Genomic DNA, 15,973 nt, shown 5'->3' with positions numbered 1-15,973 from the left:
ACTGTAGAGTATCGAGTAAAGTTTTCTCAAAAAGAACGTTTTGGAATGCAACCTAGATTATAAAACTAAAATTCGGACATTGTTCTCGATAAATTATGATTTTAGCTGATGACATTGTTTAAATCTCCAAACTTTTGGATTACATGGCGCCATCTGTCAGCGGCGTACAAAACTACTCCGCTCACTAACAGACAACAGGCGTCATCTAGCGGTGTAAGCGACAAACCGCTACCGTCTAACGTGAATTTGAATGATACTTTCAGTTATGGCGCCATATAACGCAAAAGTGCGTAAGATATCATTGCGTTTTGTCGAAATCATTTTGTGCTGTGACTTATTTATGTTCATCTTTGACAATGTTATGAAAATCAGCGTTCTCACCGGTTGGGCGACCGCGGTAGAATTAAACGAGCGAGAGAAATCGCGTTGAAAAGTCAGGATACAGAAGTTTGCCGAGACTCGAAATTGCAAATTGCATTTCTTCCCAGGACAGCGCTCTGTGATTCAATTCACTGCGCTCAGTTGAGTCGAAAACAAGGCTCCTGCTATCTCGATGGATGATCTACGCGTGAACATGCACGTAGTTGTCCTCGCGTACGACGCGCGGCGTTCGCGTGCCCGCATCCGCGTCCTGTCTCTCTCTCTCTCTCTCTCTCCCCGTGTGGCCGCTGTCAGAGAACCGTCGACGCGAGGTGAATCCGGTTGTGTCGTGTCGCGTATTCCGCGTCCCCAATCGCGTTTCACGCACGTACACGCACACACGCGACGAGCGGGTGCATGCGCGATAAAAGCGGCCGCGGTTCGCTCCGGGCTAGGAATTTTGACAGCGCTCTCGCTCCCGTCTCTCGTCTCCCGACGCGACAATCATGGACGAGAGACGAAATAATCGCGAGGTGGTGACGGTGCTGTTCCTGTGCGTGTTGTGGTACGTGACATCCAGCAGCAGCAACATCGTCGGCAAAATGCTGCTGTCCGTGTTCCCGTATCCGATCACGGTGACGATGGTGCAACTAACCTCGATCACCGTCTACTCCGGGCCGTTCTTCAACCTGTGGGGCGTTCGCAGGTACACGTCCAACATCACATGGAGCTATTATCTGCGGCTGATCGTGCCCTTGGCGCTGGGCAAGTTCCTCGCGAGCGTGTTCAGCCACGTCAGCATTTGGAAGGTGCCAGTCTCCTACGCTCATACTGGTATGCGAAGCCTCTGTCAGATTAGATATATAAGACGAAGGATGAGATCGCGACGGATTGAAGATCGAGACGAGTCGACCGATTTCGCCTCGTCCTATGTTGGCCAAATACCGATTTCCGATCCGCAACCCTCAGTCTCCGATAACTGTCAAACACTCCCATATCTATCAAAGATCTAACACACACTCTGACACAGAAGAGTGACACGTGCGTGACCACGCGTGACTGCTCAAGACCGCCGATGTCCTTGCCTTCAATAATGATGGTTTCGTTATGCATTAAACTTATCTTACAGTTATTATGTGGTAGGAGAATACTTATCTTACAGTTATTATGTGGTCTGCGCAACGGCGTGTAACGATGTTCGCATTATTGTCGTTAGAATAGGTCTGCTCGCGGAAGAAGAACTTCCGCACTGATGCAATAAGTTAAAGTGAAACTAGAGATCTGTCCTTTTTAGCGGAACTAGGTTAGAGTGAGACAAATATATTTTGTTTCATTTCAACGTATTACACCAACTTAGGCAGCTGAACAGAAAAGAACAGATCAAAGTATACTTTCTTCCACTCTAGATCTGCTCGTTTTCAAAGAATTCCTGAACTATAAGTGCAATAAGTTAGAGTAAAAGAAAGTATACTTCCCTAGTAGCACAGTATTGGTTACATTGGCAAATATTATTTTTATTTCATTTACAATCAATTATTTTATTTATAACTAATTTTGGTTATATATTGGCTATATATTGGCCAATATAGCCAATATATAGTCAATATTGGTTACAAGTGAAATGTGAGTAAATTGCCAATATTGCACAAGTGATTGTACAGTATTGACATACATTGAGAGTATATTGAGTCAATTTAACGCAATATGTAGCCAGTATTGGTAACAAATAAATTGTTAATATTCAGAATTCTATATTGGCTATAAAATGCAAAGTACTACTTTACAGTACTACTTTGTAAAGTACTACTTATTGTAAAATATTACTTTACAATACTTGACCAATATTAGGTATATTGGAGCCCAATTTGTAGTCAATATTGCTCAGATGAACTGTGTTATTAAAGTTATTTTATTCAAATTTCTTGCAGTAGTGCAGAAATTTTTCAAAAAAACGCACAGACCTTCTGAATTTACTGTACTGGTGTGCACTAATTCAGAAGTTCTTCGAAAACAAACAGACCTGGGGCCGATTCTTCGAATATCTTAACACGCTAATAGTTAAATCAAATGTCTGTCTTTGTCTAACTTGAAGGAAAAGCAAAGACAAACGTATGGTTTAACTGTTAATTAAACCAAGAAGAAGTTGGAAAAATCGGCTGTAATATTGTAAAAAATAGACGTTTTGTATTACACAATATTTTTAACAAATACTTCAAACTGCGCGAAAACACCATTGACGACAATGAAACAATGCATTCTTCCGGTTAATAACATCTTTGCAACGAGAGACGTTGAAAAAGAATCCGATACCTTCGATTGTGACAGCGATATGCTTGATAACACGGTATTCTCGAGTTACACTCTGTGGCTTCTTGGCAAGGTGTCATATCGTGTGAACTTTCTGAAAATATATTGCTCGCATTCGATGACGCGAGAAATATATGACGAATGTCTGAGAAAAATTTGCATCTATATCGGAGCGAACGTAACGTTAGCGAATTGTCACGACATGGATAACAGAGAAGATAAATCGATTGTTACAAAGTAACGAATCGATCAGCGAAATGAATTTGTCACGAGATAATTTAGGGGCAATTTTTCCAGAGAGGGAGTACATTGAGAGCGAAAGTACCTGAAGAAATAAAAACGAATATATATTCGAGTATCAATGATACATTTACTAAAATCTAAATAGAATTTTAATAGAATAATTAAATACAATTTAGAATGCAATTAACAAAATTTAAATACAATTTACAAAATAGAATAATTAAATAATAATCTAGTAAAATTGAAGTAAAAACAGTTGCTTAGGGGAGCTAAGGTTTTAAGGAAATATATATTTTCCTATTTAAAGAATGTTTTTTCTCAGTATAAAAATATGTATAAATAAATATGTTAATAGTACCTAAAAAATAAATTTTTTTATTATTTATATTTTTTTATTACTCTCTCTCTCTCTCTCTCTCTCTCTCTCTCTCTCTCTCTGTTTCTCTCAGTGTAACTTAAAAAATTAGATTTAAGAGAGATTATTATGTTAAATTTTAACTCTGTTCTCTGACAATGTGCTTGATGTGTTTGGGACAGAGTTTCAACTGAAATCTAAGCTTAAACTGTTGAAAAATCGGCACATAGAGTATCCCAGTTCTTTCGCATTTTATTCTCGTTTTGAGAACCAAAAGGCGAGAATAGGTTTTCCTATTCAGCATGAATACACTCAGCACTCGAGCACCGCTGATGCTTCTATTTTAGCGTTATATATTAACGGAAGTTTGGCTCTGTCCCAGTGAAGGCTACAATGCCCCTCTTCACGGTAATCCTGTCGAGAATTATACTGCGGGAACAGCAGACGTGGAAGGTCTACCTGAGCCTGGTACCAATAGTCGGCGGTGTCGCAATCGCCACGCTCACGGAACTTAGTTTCAACATGGTCGGCCTGATAAGCGCGTTATTGTCCACCATGGCGTTCTCCTTGCAGAACATCTACTCTAAGAAGGTATTATTCATGCGGAAGATATTCATGGAAGTAGAATCGAGCCGCGTGAGTCGATTCTACTTCCATCAATATCTCAATTATACTCCTTCGGGTATCGCCGAAAGATCGCGTCTTCATTCTTCGTTTCTTTCGGTGTGTGTCAACAATGTCGCGAAATATGCGCAAGCTTTTCCTTGTTGTGAGAAAAAACAAACATTTGCAGACAGCGCAAACCTCCGAAAGAAGTCTTGAAGATGATTCAATAATGTTGTATTTTTCTTATATAGATGTCTTTTAAATATAAGACGTCTTTTGGAAATTTGTGCTATCAGGATCGTGCGATTTATCAGCGCATTATTGTTCTCCCATATTCGACTTGCGAGAAAGATACATCGTCCTTTCGGCTCTCGGAGGCGACAAATGTCTGAAACGTTGCACGCGACTCTTCGTCCACAGGTGCTGCACGACACCGGGGTACATCACCTGCGACTACTGCACATACTCGGCCGTCTAGCTCTCTTCATGTTCCTGCCGTTTTGGCTGCTGTACGACCTGCGCAGTTTAGTGTACGATCCGGTGACGAAGACGTCCGTGGAGATGAGCTATCACACGGTAGGACTGTTATTTTTAGACGGTATACTGAACTGGCTGCAAAACATAATCGCGTTCTCCGTACTGTCCATCGTGACACCTCTAACGTACGCGGTGGCCAGCGCGAGCAAACGCATATCCGTGATCGCGGTGACGTTGTTCGTACTGGGCAATCCGGTCACGTGGCTGAACATGTTCGGCATGACCATGGCGATACTCGGTGTGTTGTGCTACAATAAGGCCAAGTATGACCAGAGACTGAAGAATCAGAGGAGCACAGTCTTGCCCAACTATTACAATTCGCTTCACAACGGCAACAACAACTCCTTCATGGTAAACGGATACGTCGACAAGAAACATCAATTATACGCGGTCTAGTCTCAATTGATTGCTCTCCCGTCTCTGACAAGTTCACGTGAGTTCTCTCGTCGTCGAGAAGTCCATTTTTTTTTTTCTTTCGCAATTTGCGAATCAGTTACGTTTTCGCGAGACAAGATATCGTGCGACTTTTGGTGACATTTCAGTTGGCCAGGTACAAAGAAGAGGCTCATATGGACGAAACTAATGACATATATATATAGAGTTATTTATATATATATGTATATATATATATGTATATTTAAAAATGCTGCTGATAAGGGTGATTTACATTCTTCGAGTTCGGCGCGAGACTCGTCGTCACCACAGCTGAATTCTGTATTTTCGTATCGATGAGGTACTTTATCGCACGCGAAGTGCTCGGTTTCATTCGGCCGTGGATTCAGTTCAATCGCGATCCTCGAAAACCGTACCTGCTGGTAAGGTGTGATTCGAAATTACGATTTCTCAACGCAGCTGATTGCTGGCCCAATTAGCGTTAGTCGGTGATCAGTAGCCAGTCGGTGATATGACTACATTCCTCGAGACATCGCGCTGATTGTTGACGAGAATGTACTGTATTAATTATTTTTCACGCGCTCAAACTGTCTTCGCGTTTCCGACGCATTGACGATGTTCGTCGATGTGATACGACGTCGACCGTGTTGCGCGTACGCGAGGCACATCATACACCGTCTAATGCCTGTCTTTCTACCAACTTTTGTTAACTCAGCCGTCTGGCTATTCCAACGGAATTGACCAATCACATTTGTCAGTAGACTAACGAGAAATGCGATTGATCAATTCCATTATACTGAGAAAAAAATTACTAAATTTCAAAAAACGTTTGTTTGGATACAACTGTTAAAAAAATTACTAAATTTCAAAAAACGTTTGTTTGGATACAACTGTTAAAAAAATTACTAAATTTCAAAAAACGTTTGTTTGGATACAACTGTTAAAAAAATTACTAAATTTCAAAAAACGTTTGTTTGGATACAACTGTTAAAAAAATTACTAAATTTCAAAAAACGTTTGTTTGGATACAACTGTTAAAAAAATTACTAAATTTCAAAAAACGTTTGTTTGGATACAACTGTTAAAAAAATTACTAAATTTCAAAAAACGTTTGTTTGGATACAACTGTTAAAAAAATTACTAAATTTCAAAAAACGTTTGTTTGGATACAACTGTTAAAAAAATTACTAAATTTCAAAAAACGTTTGTTTGGATACAACTGTTAAAAAAATTACTAAATTTCAAAAAACGTTTGTTTGGATACAACTGTTAAAAAAATTACTAAATTTCAAAAAACGTTTGTTTGGATACAACTGTTAAAAAAATTACTAAATTTCAAAAAACGTTTGTTTGGATACAACTGTTAAAAAAATTACTAAATTTCAAAAAACGTTTGTTTGGATACAACTGTTTGTGTAAATTAAGTAATTATTTTCTAAAATTAAATAAAGAAGTTTTAAATATAAATTTCTTTTTAATTTTAGAAAATAATTATTTAATTAAATTATTATTTAATTTAAACAAATATGTTCACAGTTGTATCCAAACAAACGTTTTTTGAAATTTAGTAAATTTTTTCTCAGTGTAGAATAACCAACCGGTTAACCAAAATTGATAGAAATGGACATAAATCGTTTAATCAACTGCGCAACGTAGAGTACATGTGTCGCGAGTCAGACACGTTTAACACAATCCCAGCTGCGTCTGGTGCTCGCCGTTTACGCGGTATCGAAGCGCATCGAACGCGCTTCTTCGCGGAAAGCGAAAACAAGATAGATGAACGACGAAGATTCAAACGGGATCGTTTGTTACAACCTTTTCACGTTTTCATGCCGCTATTCATCGTGGTTTATCGCGGATTCACCGGCGCTTCAGACTCTTACCGGGTCGCTCTTTTATTTAGCAGTTTAAGATGGAACAGTTCCATTGTATTGTTAATTGTGAAAAGAAGGCGCCTTTCTTGAACGAAGCTCGGACTTCGACTGAACGCAAGCGCATTGGACGAGGTCAACGCGGCCGATTGTACAGACTACAGACTCAGGTGTTTTTCTCAATTTGGTTTATATGTGCCGTATTGTTAGCCCGTTATGGGACAGAGAGACGCAAAAATTTAGATGTGTTCTAAATGCCGACGTTGTACACGAGTGCGCGCGCGAATCGAATCGAGCATGGAGGTGTGCGTGACACCGTATGTTTTGTGTGCGTGCTGTGTGCGTGTGAGTGAGACTCGTGTGCAGGAGAGCGTGTTCTAGCTGAAACCAATCTATACATTTATTTTTATAAATAAAATACACGTGTGTACAAAAATATATCGGAAGCGTTCGCTGTCGTTCGACCCATGCTATTGACGCTCGCGAATATGTCAAAGACTGCAGCCGCCCTTCGAAAGTGGTATTCATAGTTCGATCTGAACTCACCTCAAGTTTATCTCAAGATGTTAGGTAGCCGATAACACTTCGAGCTCGTCTGCAACACGCGTAGCAAGCTTGACGCGCGCATGTTGGAATAAGAAGTACAAACAATTTATCTCGTTTACATCTATGCTCTGAATCCCTTACACCGGAACTATTTTTCTCCAGTGAGAGAAGTCAATTTAAGAGAAATGCTTCCGATGGCAAGGGAGTCAGAGTATAGACATGGGCGAAACAAATCATTTTTATTAAAAAACAAAAGAACTCCAAAGATATAAATCAAAAATAAAAAAATAAATGTGTGTATATTATACATACATATGTACACTGGTGCGTATTGTTGGGAAATAGATGAGAACTTTCACCTATTGGTGAAAGTTCTCTAATGAAAGGCTAATAGGAGTTCAGGCACAGTAATTTTAATGTTATAAAACCTAAGGCGACGCGAAATGCAGATTATTATGTATTTCGCGTCGCCTTAGATTTCGCGAAGAAATAAAAATGATTAAAATAAAAAATAAAAAGATAAATGTTTGTATTGTACAAACATATATGCACCGGTGTGTATTGTTGGGAAACCAATAGGTGAAAGTTCTCTAATGAAAGGCTAATAGGAGTTCAGGCACAGTAATTTTAATGTTATAAAACCTAAGGCGACGCGAAATGCAGATTATTATGTATTTCGCGTCGCCTTAGATTTCGCGAAGAAATAAAAATGATTAAAATAAAAAATAAAAAGATAAATGTTTGTATTGTACAAACATATATGCACCGGTGTGTATTGTTGGGAAACCAATAGGTGAAAGTTCTCTAATGAAAGGCTAATAGGAGTTCAGGCACAGTAATTTTAATGTTATAAAACCTAAGGCGACGCGAAATGCAGATTATTATGTATTTCGCGTCGCCTTAGATTTCGCGAAGAAATAAAAATGATTAAAATAAAAAATAAAAAGATAAATGTTTGTATTGTACAAACATATATGCACCGGTGTGTTGGGAAACCAATAGGTGAAAGTTCCCTAATGAGGGGCTAATAGGAGTTCAGACACAGTAATTTTAGTGTTATAAAACCTAAGGCGACGCGAAATGCAGATTAATCTGTATTTCGCGTCGCCTTAGGTTTTATAGCACTAAAATTACTGTGTCTGAACTCCTATTAGCCTTTCATTAGGGAACTTTCACCTATTGGTTTCCCAACAATACACACCGCTGCACATATGTTTGTACAGTACATACATTTATCTTTTTATTTTTGATTTTAATCATTTTTATTTCTTCGCGAAATCTAAGGCGACGCGAAATACAGATTAATCTGTATTTCGCGTCGCCTTAGGTTTTATAGCACTAAAATTACTGTGTCTGAACTCCTATTAGCCTTTCATTAGGGAACTTTCACCTATTGGTTTCCCAACAATACACACCGCTGCACATATGTTTGTACAGTACATACATTTATCTTTTTATTTTTGATTTTAATCATTTTTATTTCTTCGCGAAATCTAAGGCGACGCGAAATACAGATTAATCTGTATTTCGCGTCGCCTTAGGTTTTATAGCACTAAAATTACTGTGTCTGAACTCCTATTAGCCTTTCATTAGGGAACTTTCACCTATTGGTTTCCCAACAATACACACCGCTGCACATATGTTTGTACAGTACATACATTTATCTTTTTATTTTTGATTTTAATCATTTTTATTTCTTCGCGAAATCTAAGGCGACGCGAAATACATAATAATCTGTATTTCGCGTCGCCTTAGGTTTTATAGCACTAAAATTACTGTGTCTGAACTCCTATTAGCCCTTCATTAGGAAACTTTCACCTATTGGTTTCCCAACAATACACACCGGTGCACATATGTTTGTGTAATATACACACATTTATCTTTTTATTTTTGATTTAAATCATTATTATTTCTTTAATCTACGCCAAGCTTACTACGCGTACTGTAGAGGAGCCTTTGTAGCATCTTAAAATTAATTTAAGACGTTTTTAAATGTAATAATAATATAATATTGTTACTAAAACTTTTTAAATATAAGATATATTATATTATTATTATATTATTAGTAATATAAAATAATATTATTTTAAATACGAGATCGAACTCGATGGATACACCGCTTTTCGAGAAGCGACGGCGCGTTTTCGTTTGATCCCTCGGAACGACGGGCAGAATCAAGTCGCGTCGTTGAGGGAGACGGTGCGTTGCGCGGTGAATTGCTCTCGCCATACCGACCTACAAAGTCTTCACGATGTTCTGCGGCGACAACGGTCTCGCTACCGTCAGATCCAGACGCGGTCCGGCTGCTGCGATCAGCGGCACGGCCAAGCAGCAATCGCAGTCTTCCGTGCTGGCTTCGTTGACGCGCAGGATCCTATCGTACGGCCGTAGAACACCGTCGCAGGGTCCACCAGGCCGCAAGCGATTTATGTAAACGCCACGCTCGTACAAACCGTCCGACACGGAGAAGCCGAAGTCCTCGTAGACCGGGTCCTTGTGTAGTGACACGTGCACTATCTGCTGAGCCCTGTTGTCGGAGCCGTTGCGCTCTTGCGGCCTGAGTGTCGAACAGAGAAGAGGGCAAGGCGATATTGAGTGTGCAGTGCGAATTACTGTTATCGAATAAATTGACCAAAACTAAAACCGGTTTAGTAACACCGTCTCTCAATCTACCACATCTGTATGAACATTATAAGACTGATTCAATAATTTCCGATATTGTAATACTAATGTTACACACCGCATCACATAAACAATTGTGCCAGAACTATACTACATACAACATAGTTACAATAATATAATTATTGCAATGCAGTTGTGACAATATAATTGTTATAACTGTATATGTGAAACTAGTGATTGAAATATTAAGAATCATCAAGTTAGTCTTATATTGCTCGCACATCAACGTGAGTTATGTCTGTATAAGTGTTATTGAATCGGTTTTCGGCTACTTGTGTAAAAAACATAGTTATTGACATAGTTGCGGATTATTATCAATTAAACAATCCTTGCCCCGGATAAGACGGCATCGATAGATCCAGCTGCCCGCTGTCAACGGAAGCGGTGTCCCAGAGTCTCAGTATCTCCGGCATGGTGCCGCTGCCCTCTCCCAATTCGCCCCAGGAGTCCACCGCGCTGTCGACACTGGGTAGACTCTCTCTGGCCGAGCGCAACGCACCGCTGGAGAATTGCGGTTGAACCGTGTCACTTCCTACGCTGGACTCCCTGCAATAATCCCTGTAAAATTTCCTTTTTCGCAAACGCGATTACCAAACACAGACACACACACACACACACACACACACACACACACACACACACACATGCGTGCGGTAAAAACGTATTTTAACCCATTAAAGGCCATAATTATTTCACAAACATTGTCACCTCTATAAATATATATTAATGAAAATGAGATAATTGAAAACAAGAATAAAATTATATAAAATTATTAATGATGTTTATTCTGATTAATCTATTATTCTGATTCATATACTAATTTTATTCAGTGTGAAAAAAGAGCATTTCATAAATGGTACATTTTATGGCCGTTCATGGGTTGAAAACATTGTGACCTTTCCGCAGATTACATTCTTGTAGCGTACCTTGTTTCCGGGTTAGGATCCGGCTTCCTAACGGTTAGTGCGACGACCGAGCTGCCGGGTCGGTGCAACAACTGAGCGGCTTGACGCAGGTCGCCGGGGTCCAGTTTTTGCCCGTCGATCGCGAGCAGCCTGTCGCCCGGCGCCAGACTGCCCGTTCTGTAAGCGAGCGAGCCTCGACGGACCTCCGTGATCACCAGGTCCTCGTTCACCGTGAGGCCTAGATCAGGTTGACCGCCGAGTGGCCTCGCCACTCTCACTGTGAACACTCCGGAGCTCGGTACTACAGGTCCGCCCACTTTGTACTCTATTACCAGCTCGATCTATACGCGCGTGTTGAGAAAGAAGAGAGGAAAGCGATTACTGCGAGTAGGACACGTCGTCTTACGTTTCGCGAAAGGAGGAAGCTCTCACCATCTGCGAGGTCTCCAATACGTTGGCCACTTCGGCCGGCTGCAGGTCGCGCAACATTCTGCGGTTGATCGCGATGGCTTTGTCGCCGGGCAAAAGGACGCCGCTGCGTTCCGCCGGGCCACCCGCTTCCAGCAGACTCACCACATAGTTGACGCGGTCCTCCGCTGGCTTGAGAGCGAGCCCGAAGCCCCGATGATCCGGCCGCAGGACCACGGTTAGGCTCTCCTTCATCTGCAATGTCTGACTCGAGTTTTGCTGTGCCTGCGGCTGCGCCCGCCTCTTCACCGTCCTCGCCGACGCGCTCGGCGGTCGCGGCAGTATCTGCAGCCTGGCGATGCGGCAGCTGTCGGAACTGTTCCGCAGCAGCTTGGCGGCGGTTACCGCATCTTGGACAGGTGTATCGTCCACAGCTAATAGGCGATCACCGGACTGCAGGGCGCCACAACGGTCCGCGGTGCTTGCCGGACGCAGGCTTTCGATGTAGACGCCGCTCGGAGTTTCCCTCACGGTTAATCCCAATTCACCTATGCACGGGGAAAATATTTTAGTAGAAATTGCAGAAAAATCTTGTGATGTCAAACATTTTTGTAAAATTATTATATAAAATTATATAATATTATTGATATTCTTATATGATATTATTATATAAAATTATATAATATTAAATTATATATAGACAATTTTTATACTGCAAAATAATTATTGTAATTACTTAGATATCTTTCGTATCATATATTCGACAGATCATTCAGCTAACTATAGCAATTTGTACTACAATGTTATGTACAGTCCAGCTTTGCAAAAGATATGTAATATTAATGTAATATATTTTCCACAATATTTTCTTCGTGTATACATTATTCAAGTTAACCAAGCCGTGCTTGGTTATATACATGTTTACATACATGATCCTAATCCTGCTTTAATTTTGTCTTTTAGATAAATAATACGTTCATTGACAACACAGATGTCGGATAGATAGAAGAAAGATGACTCAACGAGACGTTTCACCGCAGAGATCATCGATACCTGAGAGACCACGCTCCAGTTGAACGAGCAACGGACCGGAAGTGGCCGCGCGCGCCTCCTCCATGTTCGCCACGTCGTACTCGATAGTGAGGGACGCGACAGGTGCGTCTGAGCTTCGTCTGAGCGCTCTTTGCGCCTCCGCCAAGGTAAGACCTCGCAGCTCGGTGTCGTCTACCGCCAGCAAGCGATCACCGGGTCGGACTCTGCCCTCCTTCGCGGCCGGGCCATCAGCCTTCACTCCTGTCACTACCAATGCCCGCGATACGCCACCACGAAGGGTCACACCGAGACTGCCAGCCTCACGCTCTACTCGCACTTGCGCGACCTTCGATGAAACGCTGGAGGGCGACGACACGATCGCGTTCGCGTCCTGGTCGTCCAGTAGCAGGAAGCTGTGCGGATGGTACTGCTGTGCGGCCGTCTCTTCCGCTCTAGTTGAATCGGAACTCGCGGACGTGGCGACGCTGCCCGGCCTGGCGCGGCTCTTGTGCGAGCGCATGGTCGCCAGCCTCAACGAGCTGAACATCCTCGTCGTTTTCCGTTTTTTCTCCTCCGACGTGTGAGTCGTGATACGCGTATATACGATGTATGTATATATATATATATATATATATATATATATATATATATATATATATATATAATGTGTGTATATGTGTATACGTGTGTGTATGTGAGTGAGATTCGTGTCACCCGCCTCGAATCCCAGCGAGGTCGATGTTGTCCGGAGAGGACGACGACTCTGCACGCGGTCGTTCCACCCTCGCTCTTTGTCTCGTAACTTCCTACTAACTGTAACTTCAAATTTCGCGAGTCACTCGTTCGCGTTTCGTACGGGAACTCGACCCGAGGACGATGTGGCTAGTGCCTCTTCTCTCAAAACGCGATCGCGGTGATGCGACGACACTCGCAGCATCGCCGACGCACGGTCGTTCTATGTTACGTAGCGCATAGCCGCGAGTTCAACCATTCGGCCACGAGCACGCGCATATACACACACACACACACACACACACACACACACACACACACACACACACACACACACACACACACACACACACACACACACACACACACACACACACACACACACACACACACACACACACACACACACACGCGCGTACACACAAGAGGAACATTCATACGGTGCTTCCTTGTTCTCTCGTTCGAGCAACCGACGAACGCACCCGCAACGCAGTTCGTACTCGCGTACACGCGCGTCTCGGAGTTAATTGGGAGAAACTGGAGGGTCCCGACTGCAGAACGAGGAAGAGAGAGGAACAGGGAAAGAGAGACAGAGAGCGAACGATGCATGCGCTTATGAGATGCGGATAATCGCGATTGCACAATTCGCGACGTTTCCTTTTGCTCGCGGGGTAAACAGCCGGGGCTGCACGCGTCGCCTTTGTCCGCGACGATCTGGCGGCGCGGCAGCGTCGGGAGCGCGCTTCTTGCCGGACGAAACTCCTTAGAACTGAGCGCAGAACTGTAACGACTCGCGCGATGCGTCTCAAAAATAACTCCTCGATATAGGGCCGCATCGCCGCGCAGACGAGCGGATCTATTTATACGATCGACACCCGCGCTTACGCATCGTGCGCGGACGTGTGCGGCCCTGACGGCCACCCCGCGCTAGCACACGCTGATGAGTAATGTCAAGCAAGACGGTGTTTCTCCCTAAATCCTGGTCCCGATGACGAGCCCGCACGATCGAGCGACGTGTCGAAGGAGAGCACGTTGCGCACCGATCAAGCTCGATTCCGTGGAATCGCGCGACCAACGCACATCGCCGCGGCGATATCGATCGATCTGTCTCTCATTCTCTCCCTGTCTGATCCCGGCGTGTGTAGAAGCACGGAAAAGAAATGGAATAGATACATCTTTATTCCTTTTATTCCTCGGGGAACATCGATTTCTTTACAAAATACGGCAATGTGTCTATATCAAGTAATTATACAAAAACACTGGGAACTCCTTAATTCGAATTGAACGGTGCGAGTCTTTGGCGATCGCGCTGATTTCGCTCGAGCATCTCGGGTCCGTATTAATAGCCATTACTTGAAACTCGTCCCAAGTGAGATATTCATAAATTTCGAGTTAGATTTCAGTTGTTTACTTGAATCATACAATATACGTGACATTGCATTCACTATCGCGATTCAGCTGTGAGATTTCAAATTCAAATCTGAGCATCTCACTTCAGAGGCAAGTTTTTTGAAGTAACGACCTCCAAATTCAAATCTGAGCATCTCACTTCAGAGGCAAGTTTGAAGTAACGACTAATTAATACAACTCTTTGAGTGATCTTCTCTCTTTTGTTAACGCGAAATCGGGAGAAATCCGGAACTCGGGAGTCTCGGCCGATCGAATCGGCTTGGCACGCGCGGCATCACGGATTAACTCGAACGAATGATCGAGATTTAGACTTTCAGTTTGAATTCACACGCGAGTGTTCGTTCGTGGCGTTCGCTAGGATCGCCAGGTTCATTCGCAGATTCAGAGACCATTGACCGAACCTCTTAGACAGCCGCTTTTTGCCGCCGCCGCCGCCTCCTACAACTTCCCCCTCCTCTTGTGTATCTCCGATCTTAATTTCTCGCTCTTTGGCGCCGATCTCTTCGTCTCGCTTTTCCCTATTAGTCTGCGTCTCTCATATACGCGCCTTCGCCTTGCTTGACGATCGGCTTCGTGGAAGTTGCACGTCGTCGTACGCGGCAACTGCACTCAGAGAAAAAGACACGGAGGTGACAACTAGAACGTAAAATTAATGATTGCGTTCTGCAGAGGGAGCTGCTTTCTGCAACTGTTGTGAAACCTGTGAGTCTGATTGGCATACGCTCTTAGATTCCAGCCAAGAATGAGAACGCACACCAAGTAGATTTTAAGGCGAATTTTACAATAGTTACAGTTTTCTCTGCTGAACGTAGTCAGTGTGTAGTTTTAAAAACAATTTTGTGTAGCTGTTGCAACATCAGAGATGAATTGTTGCAAGGATTATACAGAGATCTTTTAATTCAGCTTTAGTTGCTAGAATTATAAAATAGTTTATTAAACTATATATATATAAATTTTCTTCTTAATTGTCATTAATTATCTATACAGTTGTCACCACTACTACATCTCTTTCTCTGAGTGTGCTGAGTGTAGCTTTCAAATGACCTTTGTTCTTGCAACATTCTCTCTCTTTATGCCTTGACATTTTCTTCGCTTCTGATTTAAGCGAAAAGAATATTCAGAAGCTGGGTCGGGATCGTTTCTTCGGCTCGAGTTCCTTATTAGTTAGATACATTCTCATTAATTCGGATATCTTCCTCAACATCGCGTCGCTTCTCTTCTTTTAGAAAATCAATCAACCGCCTGAACGCGGCGTTATTTCCTATCCCTTTCTCCGCGCGCGCTGTTTATATAGAGCCACGGTGACCCCGCGGCGATCTTACGACAGCCCATCACTTTCATCTCGGCGGATGTTGCTGAGTGCGCGGTTTGCCAATTCCTCGACGAGCTAAAGTTAGCGCGCGATGAGCGCGGAGCCAAGTGTGCACGAGAGAGATATAGGAGAATAAGGAAAAACAAATCGCGAGGCGCGATGGACGAAGGGGCTGAGCTACGTAAGTGAAAGAAAAAAGAAGAGCGAGAGAGAGAGAGAGAGAGAGAGAGAGAGAGAGAGAGAGAGAGAGAGAGAGAGAGAGAGAGAGAGAGAG

General features: G+C 42.6%; 2 protein-coding genes across 3 annotated transcripts; one reads left to right on the top strand and one right to left on the bottom strand.

The window, feature by feature from the left end:
* The first annotated feature begins 658 nt into the window (after nt 1–658).
* Nucleotides 659–5,707, top strand: LOC116851127 (solute carrier family 35 member E1 homolog). The gene is made up of 3 exons (XM_032830218.1): nt 659–1,194; nt 3,648–3,856; nt 4,292–5,707. The coding sequence occupies exons 1-3, from the start codon at nt 867–869 to the stop codon at nt 4,802–4,804; spliced, it is 1,050 nt and encodes a 349-aa protein (XP_032686109.1). The 5' UTR covers nt 659–866; the 3' UTR covers nt 4,805–5,707.
* Nucleotides 5,708–8,743: 3,036 nt separating this feature from the next.
* LOC116851131 (glutamate receptor-interacting protein 1) lies at nt 8,744–13,274 on the bottom strand. Of its 2 annotated transcripts, none has more exons than XM_032830226.1 (5): nt 12,267–13,274; nt 11,238–11,761; nt 10,827–11,146; nt 10,234–10,458; nt 8,744–9,775 (listed from the first exon to the last, which is right to left on the bottom strand). In XM_032830226.1, the coding sequence occupies exons 1-5, from the start codon at nt 12,790–12,792 to the stop codon at nt 9,454–9,456; spliced, it is 1,917 nt and encodes a 638-aa protein (XP_032686117.1). In that variant the 5' UTR covers nt 12,793–13,274; the 3' UTR covers nt 8,744–9,453. The 2 variants fall into 2 exon arrangements, with proteins under 2 accessions (XP_032686117.1, XP_032686118.1); XM_032830227.1 differs by having other exon boundaries at nt 10,234–10,446.
* Between the last annotated feature and the right edge of the window lie 2,699 nt (nt 13,275–15,973).

The sequence above is a fragment of the Odontomachus brunneus genome, unplaced genomic scaffold, assembly GCF_010583005.1.
Source record: "Odontomachus brunneus isolate Ranch 3 - 2012 unplaced genomic scaffold, Obru_v1 Obru_scaffold_166, whole genome shotgun sequence".
Taxonomy (NCBI): domain Eukaryota; kingdom Metazoa; phylum Arthropoda; class Insecta; order Hymenoptera; family Formicidae; genus Odontomachus; species Odontomachus brunneus.
This window is presented reverse-complemented; position numbering and strand designations above follow the sequence as displayed.